We start from the raw sequence: 12,888 nt of genomic DNA, 5'->3' as shown, positions 1-12,888 counted from the left end.
AAACATTGTCACCATCCAGACAGTATCAACATCACAATGAAGATGTTGCGCATGAACATATGAACAGTGCTCTTCAAGCTTCTTTTAAAGGTTTTACATTTTTATGCATTATTTATTAGTGATTAGAATTACCTGTTTATCAATAGTTAATTAATATTATATGGATTTTGATTTCTCCGAATCAAATGCCATAATCTTGATGTATTCGTATACTGAGAAAGCGTTCTTCCGCGTAAATCGGGGGATAGGTGTTGAAACTACGACAGTAGTTTTGCATGTGTACTCCTGTTTACATGTACTATATCTGCCCGTACTGGATGGATACAGGTACCTCTTTAGTTGTGAAGGAATAAATTGCAAAGGGATAGGATACCAAAAGTTTTATATTGTCTGAGGTTTCCTCGCGAAGCATTGCAGTTTCTGACAGACAGAGGAAGATGAATTTCTTGATATTTGTGGCCTTTACTTGGACATGTATTTAGACATCATTGTTGAAGCAGAGAGAGCTCATATTACAAACAAAAAAAAACATTAAAGCTCTAATCTGCTCCTGTTCATATGAACTGGTCTTTCATTCACTAGAATCTGCAAAGAGGAAAGTTGCCCAGGATGCCAGCGGTCGACCCATGTTCAGTCCCGGACCGTCTAGACCGCCGTTCCGTATCCCGGAGTTCAAGTGGTCCTACATCCATCAACGGCTGCTCTCGGATGTGCTCTTCTCCATAGAGACTGACATCCAAGTCTGGAAAAGGTTTGTTTGCTCTCTTTTTAAATTCTGTTTTTACAGTTAAGTATGAATTAATTACTTCCTCTCAATTGCTGATAAGGGAGAGTTGTATCCAAGTACCTGACAAACACAAAGAGTTGCAGATTAGCCCAGAAAAGATCGCTGGTGTATAATTATGACGCACGTTTATGCCAAATTTTCTAAAACTTACTTTTCATTAGTAATATCATCATTTGTTCCGCTAGTCGGAAAATCTGATTTTGGCCAGAAAATAATCTATACATCTTTTGAACAAAATAAACAAAAAAATTGCAGAATGCTGAAACTAGACATTTTGATTTTGTTCCACAACAGGATCTGAGTGAAACTTAGTATTAAAATTTCCAACTTGAACTCATAGATTATGTGGCCTTTTCATTTATTTGAGATTTTTTTTTTTTTAACAAGTATCGTTTTTCCTTAAATTATTTGTTGTAAATATATAAGTCTATAACTTTTATTTGAACCTTTTTTTTTTTAAATGAGGATAGTATTCCTTCTAAAGAGACATTTCAGTTGAATGTACGGTATTAATTTCTTTGTTATTTAAATGAATTCTCTGCGTTGCTTAAATTCCGAGTTCGAAGAAAATTCATTGCTAGGAATAAATTTTACTATGTAGATTTTTCACTTTTTTGAAATTTATCAAAAATGGCCTCTACGATTTTCTCTGTACTTTGTATACCTGTATACATTTCTTACTCGTAGATCTATATCCTTTATTCGAATTGGATTTTTGCATTGCAATTTTTTGGAGGATGGGGTAGACTTTCTTCTACTGTCCCTTTTTTAATATCCTGTTTTAAGAGCCACCATGTAAGTATAGATTGTGTTTTAAGATTCCTAGTTTAAATTATGAGAAAATCGTAGGAGTTTCTACACCAGATTTTTTTATGTACAACAATGTAATAGAGCAGTTTCTTGATTATTTTGCAGCCACTCCACCAAATCTGTATTGGACTTCGTGAACAGCAGCGAAAATGCGATATTCGTGGTGAACACGGTGCACCTGATCTCACAGCTGGCCGACAACCTAATTATTGCCTGCGGCGGCCTGCTTCCTCTCTTGGCCTCAGCAACGTCACCTAATGTAAGTGTTTTACTCACACTGTTACAATCATGAGGTAAAATAGTTTATAACTCTATATGAAACATAACTTTTGGAGAATGCTATCAGTACAGTTTCTTCGTAAAAGGCGTGGTCATTGCTTCTGACTGGCAACGAGAGGCATTACATACAAACTTGACTAATTTTTCATCTTGTTCTTGCGACTAATTTGATCTATCTTTGGCTATTTCAGAATTAACCCACATAGTGTAATTCTTATCATAACTTTTGTTTTTCATCAGAGTGAACTGGATGTCATGGAGCCAACGCAAGGGATGCCAATCGAAGTAGCTGTTTCATTTTTACAACGGTTGGTGAATTTAGCTGATGTTCTTGTATTTGCAAGTTCTTTAAATTTTGGAGAGCTGGAAGCGGAGAAAAATATGTCTAGTGGCGGTATCTTGCGACAGTGTTTACGTCTGGTAAGTTCGTATCAAATCAAATATTTGTAAATATGTGCCTTGATGTAGATTTTGGTTCTCCATCTCTGGATCTTAAAAACGAAAAATCGCAGTTTGCTTAACTTTGTATTCTGTCGGTACTATCGCCACTTGCAATACTGTGAGTTCCAGTCTTCAGCCGAAATTCAATTTGAAGAGTGGCATCTGGATTTTCCAATCTTTTGGTATCCTCGAAAATATTTGATTTTTTAAAACTTTATAGGTATATATAGTTTGCTTCTGCAACTTACTTCTCTAAATTATAGTAGACACTATGTACAGATCTACCATCAGTATAACATAAACTATAAACCTTATCTTTTAACTGCCCTAAAGTTAGTAACGTACAGATTTTCCACTGATATGATTTATGGAAACATTGTGTCCTTTTCATAATTCCCCAAGTTAGTATTTATATACAAAATCTAGAAAAACTGCAACGAAATCTACAGACCAAAACTTGAAATTTGATATTCCGTCCAATGGCTATTAAGTAGGTCCGAAAATAAGGTAGCAGTTAACAGTAGCCTACCAAAAATGCCTCTTTACCAATTGGGACCTCAGTTTTCGATGATTTTCTTAGTAATAAAAAAGGTTTGTTTAAACTTCTGCACTGATCATTTTGGTTTAGTAGCTTTTATAAGAGTACATTGGTTTTAGGGGCAACTCGAATATCAAGATGCCCTCAAAAATGACAGTTTGTTGTGAATTTATGTGGAATTAAAATAATAAACTTATCGAAAAATGTTAAGGTTACAGAAAATATTCTTTTTATATTTTTAAGTGTAGGTTACAGTAAAAGGAAGTTTTGTTTTTCGCTTTAAAAAGTTTGTTGGTGTATTGCAGGTCTGCACATGTGCTGTTCGTAACTGTTTAGAGTGTAAGGAGAGGAATCGCCCTTATGGGACAGCCACTGTCACATACAGCAGTAAATCAGCACACTTGCAATCGTTAATTCGAGGTGCTCAGTCTTCACCTAAGGTACCTACGTTATTAATGTTATCTTGGGTCCTCCAACTTTCCAATCTCACAGTTAATTGTGTAAAAATATTACTTCATTTTATTTATTCATTGTTTACACCGGAATCTTTTATTTACCTTTTATTTACAGACAAAAAATACATCCTTAGTATATTAGCATTTTTGAAATCAGTGTAAATTTAAAATTTGGAATTATAATTATTGTCTGCTTTTAGAATGCAGGTGATAATGTCAACCAGGGGAATCCGGTGAAAGATCCAGAGAAGTTGTTACAAGACATGGATGTCAACCGTTTACGTGCAGTTATTTACAGAGATGTTGTAAGTCAAGTTTATAAATTGATATTTTTTGTTTTTTAAAATCAATTTATTACCAACATTATTATGCACTTGACCCTTAAGCTTAAGCAAAGAACAAATTTATAAAATTACTAATTTCGATGAGGCTTTTTAATGAACATGTACGTTTGAAGTACACAAAAAATATTTAAATATGTTCAAAGTGCGGTAGTACAAGTTATTAAAACTGATCTGTAGGACTATTGTGTAAGGGCTGGTCGTCAAAAACCGCTTGAAAAAGAGTAATGTTGTAAAACACCTAACATTGATATTTTTTTTTTCCTATTAAAGATACAATTTTTATATTTTTTAAAAAATAAAGAGCATATTTTCGTATTTAACGGTAATGTTTTGCAATAACGCAGATCATGTAGGTTATTTTTTTAGGATAGGAGTTAATGTTGAAAGTTACATCTCTAAAGGCCATATGTATCATTTATCTGTATTCTGTTGATGTTAACAATGGAATGAATTCTCAAAAATCCGACGTTGAAGAAAGTCAGTGATAGAAGTGAGGTTTATTTTTGGTTGCAGGAAGAAACTAAGCAAGCTCAGTTCCTGTCTTTAGCTGTGGTTTACTTTATTTCCGTACTGATGGTAAGCAAATACCGAGACATCCTGGAGCCTCCAGTGGCTCGAGTTCCCACGCCTCCTGCATCCATAGGCAACCAACATACTACTGACAGTCCACCAGGTTACTACAAAAAATTCTTTTCTGATAGCAAACACTAGTCTAAAATTCTTTTAATTTTCTTTTTTTAATTGCCATGTCGTCGAAAAAAGCGACTTTTATTGATTAAAAAAATAACTTTGATTTAAATCAAATCTAATGGAGTGAGTAAAAAAAAAAAATCCGTTTCTTAATGAAATTTTATAGTTTTACAAAAAGCAGATAACTAAGTAAATGAGCCATTGCTCGAAATAAAAGATAATTTGATGATACCAGGTCAGGGCTGTGTGCATGTTTGGGTGGGTACATGCTGCATCCGGGGTCATATTTCTTAATCGAGATGCTGGAATGAAATTTTGTTGAATGAAGGATCGTTCATTAGACTGATGGAAAGTATTCGTTCTAGGTTCACAAAAAGCTGAGTATTTCCGAAAGTTGCGTGTACGTTCCGCCTATTCTTTGCAAACTGGTGACCCCATTTTTGAAATTATGAAGTCAGCATTGAAGACTATGCAGATTTACTGGGATCTGTGGTTGCGGGTATATACCTTTTTACTCATGTTTTGGAATCACTAATGTTTACTATTCCAAAGCTATATTGAACGAACGAAACAAAAACATACTGTCCTGCTATATTTTGAATAATCTTTCAAGAACATTTTATCAAATTTAAAGGATTAAGATGAGGTAATTCTTAACAGCGTATTTTAAATAAATAACCGAGCCCAATAAAGGTAAAAAAAATAATTAAAGTTAAAAAACGCAACTTTTTTTTTACACACTCTATTAATAATAGCCTAATAAAAAGTGATGAGTCCGTAAAAAAGCCAGTTAAAAAAAAACACAAAAGTAAATGGAACCGCAAAAACTAGACTCAATCAAACAACTTCTAGTGAAGATAATTGAATAATAAATTTACTAATCTATGGGAAGAATAAATTTCCCTTTTTTTGGAGCACTTGAGAATTGGAACGGACTGTTTTTTTGTCGACTTATTATATATCCAAAGTTGACTACATAATGAATGAATATTGCGGTAGCATTAGGCCACTGTGTATTTTCTGTTATTAATAAGGCACAAGCTAATAGATTTCTTTTATTATTTAAGTAAGTCTTACTTGAATATTTGATTGTAATATTGTATCTGTTTACAGGAGCGTTTGGTGAGTTTGAGGTGCATTTGAACTGTAAACCAGTACTAATCTTTCTCACGTGCACCGCACCAAAATATAATTTTTGATTTTTATCCTTTAATACATGCTGTAATCCATTTAATCCCTTTTTTCAAAATAGTGAATCCAGAAGTAATCCAGTTTTTAATTTATTATGCCTTTGCTAAGTTTTATTGGTTGGAAAAGTCGAATTTTAGTGAAGCTATTTATTACTGTAATACAATTCAGTGTGCCAGTACATTTTATTTCAATTTTTCATTAAGGTAATATATTTCTACTTTCTCTTACTTCCACGTTATTACATGTTTAAGGCCTTTCGAAAAATTATATAGTCACAGGCGACCTATATCTTGCAACTGGTTGCACTTCTGGATGTGCGAATTTACTGATTTGTTTTTTAATTTTTTTACCTCTAACGACTTTCATATAATTTCTACACATTGTCTTATCATTTTTGTTAGTATTTTTTTATTTTATTTTTTCTAAGAAAATTGATTTTGAGCTGGGTTCTCAAGAGGGAAGGGCCATTTTAAGCGTTCTTGTTCAAGAACTCTCTCAGATCAAGTTACTGCTCCGCGCTTTATAGGTAGCGGGATTCTAAATTTCAAATTTGAGAAAAATTCGTTGACCGGAAATGCAATTTTACGAATATATAGATTTTATTTTTTCTTAAAATATTTCAACCATTTGCAACTAACTTCGTGCGTTTGCTGCTTATATTGCAATAACGGAGGGCGTAATAGGTGTAACCCTAAATTAAAGTTATACTTCCCGTGTTAATAGAATGTGTCGGATAGTACACATGACTAGTCACATTCAATTATATAACTTAATTCGTGGTAGGCTTACTACACATTCTAGTTATATGGACAACTGAACATTCAGCAAATTTAACGTTTAAGATGGTATTGCAGTAAGAGAAAGTTGCTTGAGTGTTACATACCAGATTTTTTAGAATAATGAAAATCACTGAACTGTATCATAAAACGATTTTGTGGTGTTTTTGGCTGATTTTAAAAGTAAGATAACCAAATACTTGCAGTTGTCAGTGATGAGCAGCACATGCACAAGCAGTTCACACAGTGATATTATTTATTTATTTTTGTTAAAGGGTAAATTACAAAACAAAATAGAAACTAACACTATATGCACTTGTGCACAGCCTTGTGCAATGAAAAATAATTTGGCTATTTAGAATGAATTTTATATCAATTATTTTGAAGTAACTACTTCTGGATTCATAAGCTGCTTTCTAAAAATTACTCTAATAGCTGTGATTTTGGTATTCATAATTTTTTGTTTTGTTCCATATGAAATGTGGAAAATAGGAATGAAATTAGATTATGCTAGGTATTGTAATCCCAGAGCGACTATTTACGTTTTTCTGAATTTCTGTCTCTAATGCAATCTACTTGTAGATTGTGTAATTTATTTATTAATTGTTTAATATTTTTTTTATACGAATAAGTATTCAAATATATATATATATATATATAAGTATATATTTGTATTTGCAAATGTGCAAACAACCTTATTCTCTTCGCTATCACACTATAAAGCGAAATGGGAAATAACATAGGTTTTGAAATTGTACATAAAAATAACTTTATTGTTAAAAACGAACAACTAAAAGGGAAATAATGTCATTTTAATCCATCTTTCACAGTACTAGCTAGCGCAATAGTAATATAATAAGGTACCTGGATGATATTTTTAAGACTTAACGATAGTAATGGCTACATATACACAATAAATGAATAATCTCAGGCTCTGTATTTTAATTCCAAACAATTAGTATTAGACAGTAAAAGTTCCCTCGGCTTCAGACTCTGCGTTCAGCTAGAGACACACAGTCATCAAAACTACTCTTTTTCTGTTGACAAACTATATGACTCAGATAGGCTTAATGCAAAACGCTCTGACTCCCTCAGACTGACCCAATTTCACTCATAGGTAGGCGTCCCCCCACATACTCACGCGTATACCCTCCTTGTTGAATACCTCTTTTTTGTATTTACGTCCACTTTAGATTAATTATATTTTTCTTTTACTTTTTTTTTTTTGTTTACTTATAAATCCAAATCCCAAATACACACAGCAAAAAAATTGAAGGGCCACTGGAAGAAGCCCACTGTACAACCTGTTTAGAAGAATAACGCTGACAACACTTCGTTATTAGTGCAGAGAGGAGTGTTAATAGTGATGGGGAAAAGAAGTTATGCCAATTATGAGATAAATTTTTACAAAAGACAAAATTTATTAAAATTGTGCAAAAATTTAAAAAAAAGTTAATACAGAAAAATTGTAATTTTTTTTATTGCGTGCTCAGTACCTCATATTGCCTTGAATGCTTGAATAACAACATGCATACGTCTTGGCATTACTAGGCGCCTGATTTTATGTAGTGAAATTCTTTCCCATTCTTCTCTTAGGACTTGTTCCATCTTTGGTAATGTTCGTGGCGAGTCAGGACGATTGCGAATGTTTTGCCCCAGCTAGTCCCATAAATGTTCAATCGGATTCGAATCCGGGCTACAAGCTGGTCAGCCAAGAGTCTGAATGTTGTTGGAATTTATGAACTCACGTACCACGCAATATGAGGGCGGGCTCTATCATGCTTGAAAACGAATTGATCTCCACCTAAGTGCTCTTCCGCGGGTGTGGATTCGTAAAACTTCATTGATGTACAGCTTCCATTCGCGAACACAACCAAGTCACTTTTGTCAGGAAAAGAAATTCCTGCCCAAACCAAAATTGATCCGCCGCCAAATGGTGACGTTGGTTGCAGTACACAAGTGAGAAAACGTTCATTTCCTCGCCTCCATACTCTCACTCGCCCATCATTTCTGTACAGTGTAAATTTGGACTTATCAGAGAAGAAAACTTTCCTCCATTGCCCGATGTGCCAATTACGATGGCTTCTGGCAAACAGATGTCTGGCGATTTTGTGCCTTCTGGTCAACCGTGGAACTTTTATCGGGTACCTGGAACGCAGGCCACCTTCCCTCAACCAATTAGGAACGGTTTTAGCTGAAATTACGGTTCCTGTGGCACGCCTGAGGTCACTTTGGATAGCAGGTGAGGTGGTTTGGCGATTTCTGAGGGCTTTTAGCCGCATGAATCGGCCCTCATTTCGCGAATCCTCCTGTCTCTTGTTATCTTCCCCATAATCGCTGGATTACAGAATGACTCACTCCCAATCGCGGCCTACTTCCCGCACTCCTAGGTCGCGTATGGTCAAAAAAACAATAGCCTCTTGAGACAGGTCTGAGGGTTTATCTTAATCCTAACCACAATAATATCTCTTCAAAACATGTTTTAGAGGCACTCATTTACTTGGAACAACTACAATACAAAGTAGACCTTTAATTTTTTTGCTGTATGTATTTTACAGAATAGTATGATTTGCTATACTATCATGTCGCTATAGTATTAATTTGCCTCAGCCAACAGGTTGATTTCTGGGTCTCTCAGATACTCCAGGCGGTGAGCTTTTCAAATTAAAAAGCATTAAAAATAGTCTTTCGTTAATGTGTTATTTCGATCTATCAATTTTCGAGTAGTACTTAAAAGTTCAAGTTAAATACCAGAAGGGTGATTAAAAAAAAAATTAATTTTGGAATTTTATATCTGCAATATTCGAACGAACACGGTCTAACTTTTCATATGATTGCCGCCTAATTGCTCTCCGGGGTTCAGGAAAGGGATAGACAGGATCAAAGGAGGGATAGAAGCAAGGAATAATAGTGGAGGTATAGCACCACTATGCCCTATGTGTACTTAGCAAATGTATTGGGGTGTTACTGTGTATGTTGCTCATGTTCATGTTGTTTTATGCTGGGATACCCGCAGGGACGCCAAGTACTCTGAAGATGTAGCTAATCCACTTCCCCCTATGGGGAATAGAAGCTGTAAGTGCCCCAAGTTCCAGATCCAACTTTTGAAGTGCTCCTTGCAGTCGACCAGTGACTGTTGACTGTCAGTGAATTTTTTTTTTTTTTTTTGCATAGAGCAAGGTGTGCTTGAAATCTCTTTCGATTATAATTTATTGCCTAGACATATCTTCGCCTGTCTCATTCTCTCCAAAGCCTAGTTCAGTTGGCTTTCTACTTCTCTCTCAGCACTTCCTGGAGAGATCTGAAGCTTGTAACATAAAAGTTTTCAGGTTCCATATTGCTCCTTACCATTAAGGATGTCAGCCACCTCATTTTTTGTCAATGCCCTTTCGTCCTGGCGTCTGAAGTTTCCAAAGATCCAGACTATTTTGAGCTTATAACATGTGAACTCAGAACTTTTATCCGCCAATTTTTTTCTTTTCGATTTATTTTCCTGCACGCTATGAATCTCTCATATAAGTTAATAGTGAGAGATCTTGTTCAAGAACATCGAAACAGGTTTACTAATAAACAGTCTTGAAGCTCGTTCGTTATTTTTTCCGTGTTGGGCCTCTGATTATCCGTCTGTAGCGTACTATAATCCTCAGCACCGTGCTTGGGCAGCATTGCGATTGAGGCTCAGTGTATCAGCAAATTGAGGCATCTCTTCCAACAGCAACCACTTGACGGGTGCTTAGTTCTGGTCTCACTCATTTTTACTGTTATAATTTAATTTTGTATGATCTTTTTATTCTACTTACCTTTAGCTGACATAAAAAAATAACTTACTGTCCAAGTTTAATCAAGATAGATTCCAGTGTTTTAATTTAGTTTACCTAGCAAACGATCTGTACTTCGTTTTCCACATTTCATATTATGTAATTGGTGAGGGCATCCTTAGCAAAAAGTGCTGACCTGCACGCCAGATCATGACAAGGAGTCACCGCTTGGTCGCTTCACTAACCCACAGTTCCTTCAGAGTTTCTGCCCAATATGCATACATACCTTTCATATTGATAGTCAATAGTTTCAGGTTTTTGAGGGAAAAAATTGCAGAAATAATTTCTCTTACTATTCGTAGGAAGAAGTATTGTTTTTGTGTAGATTTCTGCTTTTTAGTCTTCCATAGAAATACTTGAAAATATGTTCTTTGGATAGGTGAAATGGTTTTTTAGAAATTTGACTCTTAGCTAATTATGTGTAAACACAATATTTAAAAAAAAAATGCCATAAGTTCTCAAACTGTATATGACCAATTTATCTCATTCGTCAAAATTAGCCATCCGTAACTGCAACTTCACTGAATATTTTTGTCACCATAAAAACCAAAGTTTTTCGGATTTGGTGCAACTACATGTCTATTTGGCGTATCAGTTTTGTTGGAACCTTAGAGAAGTAACGAGGTTTTATGAAAGTTTGTAAGTTAGAATTTTCCGAAGGGAAACAACAAACAAAAACTTAAAATTTAGTTCTATATTCTAACAAGAAATTTGAGGAATTAAATCTGCTCAGGAAGTTTTAAATTTGCATTTTGAGATATTATTTGAGTGGCAGGCCATCTTGAAACTTGAGTTGTTTGAAGCTACTATTATGCCTAGTACAAACCTAGCGAATTTGTCATTTGCCGTAACATTGTACTGTGGTAGTCGTAGTCGCGGTGCAATGTCTTTGCACTAAATAGTTCTTATCGCGCGTACACTCTTAGCCCTAAGGGTCAGTTCAGCTGCAGAAATTTAAACGACATATTCGCCAAAATTGGAAGAGAGAATCCCAGATTCATATCCGGGATCTTCGTGTAGAAATCCAGTGCAACCATTGAGCTAAACCCTTCCTTGTGAAATAATATTAAAAAGAAAACTAAGCGGAAGTCATAATTTTCGGCAGGTGTTTTCATTGCTTTCAGTTTTCTCGAAAAATTAAAGCTAGAAACTAGCATAGGCTGTAGAGATTTGTTGAGAATGAGCCCGTAACCGTCTTGTAAGAAATCTTATGTATGGAGTGCAGACGTATGAATCTGAACCAAGCAATCGATGTTGAAGGGTCTATGTGTTGCTCTGAGAATTTGATCTGACGTGTTATTAAATGCAAAGTGTGTAAGTGGATGCCTTATGCAGCTTCTTCCTCTGTTATTTAAACTGAGTTGTCAAGTCAATGGTTTTATAAACTATGTTGTTGTATGTGCGAGCAGACTGTAGCGGCCCGAGACCGCTGTTCCCCCAGTGGTCGCACCACGTGTATCCCCAGTTCCTCCCGAACTCGCATCCCAATGCGCCCCTGCTCAGAAACAGCAACATTAACTACAGCAGCTCCATGAATCATAACAACAATATCAACCACGCTAAAGTGCTCAGATATCCGATACTTCCTCGTCAAGGTACTGGACTGTTGAACAAAAATCATTCATGAAACCAACCCAAAAAATATTGAAGCAGTTACCTTGTTTTTTCTGTTTTTTCTGCTTTTATTAATTACTTCCATTTTTTTGAACTGTGTTACTCCTACTGGTTGGTTAAGTTTATGTAGCTTCCTATGTATTACGACACTATGAAGTTATGGTTAATCTTTGATACAGATCCTTAATTTATGCTTCAAGTAACGAAAATATTAGCTTAAGAAATTGCAATATCGAATTCGATATTGTAGCAAAACTGACTTCTGCGCCATGTTTTTCAAAGCTAATCCGAGGACTCGTGTGCGAAGGCCTCCTTACAGTTCGGAATATGTTGCATTTTTGAGCCATTTAACTGCAGCAGATAGTGCTCTATTAATATTCATCAAGAAAACCGTCAAGACAACTCCCATCAGACTAGTTGCTAGAAGTTGTGGAGGAGCGTTCACACACTGACCTCGGTTTATCTTCGCAAAACATCCGCTAGAACATGACGCAGAATTCAGTCGTGCTATTATTATGGCGATGCTCATTCTGATGTGTCCACAAAAAAAAAATCAAACCATACGCTTCACATTGTTGCAATACTGAGGTACGCCCACTTCTTGACTATCCTATTTTTAAGGTAAATGTATTTTATTCCTTAGTTTTATTAATTTGCGGTTATAGTAATAATCAGGATGCAACAAATGACTGTGCGTTTTTCTTCTTATAATTCAAAATTAGTTTATTTATTCACCTATTAGGCTTACATCTGGAAATATAGGTCTAATTTGCTCTAACGGGAACCCATTCATGAGTCAACAATTACTTGGTCTGCCATCACCAGCGAAATTTGCAATATACCACCGAGGGTACCAGATGTAGGCTGTAAGCTAGATCAGGGAAAAATACAAAATTTACTTTTATTAATGAACGTGTTGGATGTAAGTGGCCTTGCTTACCTTCTTGAAGAAGTACTTTTATTTCAGTTATACAAAGAGCTATATTTTTGAAAATGAGTCAGCAATATAAAAAAGCTGATTTTATCCGCAAGTGTAACATGAGGCAGAAACTCGGTTGAAGTCAAATTCTCTATCCCAAGCTGATTAATCGACCTCTTTTGATGGTTGAAAATTCGAAAAAGATCAGGAATACTGAATAAGATCA

At 35.2% G+C, this 12,888-nt stretch overlaps 1 protein-coding gene across 5 annotated transcripts in view; it reads left to right on the top strand.

Moving 5' to 3' along the window:
• rg (A kinase anchor protein rugose) overlaps positions 1-12,888 on the top strand; it is a 257,928-nt gene that overhangs the window by 68,211 nt on the left and 176,829 nt on the right. For 3 of the 5 annotated variants that reach the window (XM_074143212.1, XM_074143213.1, XM_074143211.1), the window contains exons 26-32: positions 583-751; positions 1,703-1,856; positions 2,117-2,296; positions 3,161-3,295; positions 3,511-3,615; positions 4,168-4,327; positions 11,539-11,724. In XM_074143212.1, the coding sequence (XP_073999313.1) occupies positions 583-751; positions 1,703-1,856; positions 2,117-2,296; positions 3,161-3,295; positions 3,511-3,615; positions 4,168-4,327; positions 11,539-11,724 (1,089 nt within the window). The remainder of the gene's footprint in view (positions 1-582; positions 752-1,702; positions 1,857-2,116; positions 2,297-3,160; positions 3,296-3,510; positions 3,616-4,167; positions 4,328-11,538; positions 11,725-12,888) is intronic. The other 2 variants (XM_074143215.1, XM_074143214.1) reach the window with 1 other exon arrangement.

The sequence above is a fragment of the Rhodnius prolixus genome, unplaced genomic scaffold, assembly GCF_049639745.1.
Source record: "Rhodnius prolixus isolate KJV_2025 unplaced genomic scaffold, Rpr scaffold_12, whole genome shotgun sequence".
Classification (NCBI taxonomy): Eukaryota; Metazoa; Arthropoda; class Insecta; order Hemiptera; family Reduviidae; genus Rhodnius; species Rhodnius prolixus.
Note: the sequence above shows the minus strand (reverse complement) of the source record. Positions and strands in the feature narration are given on the sequence as shown.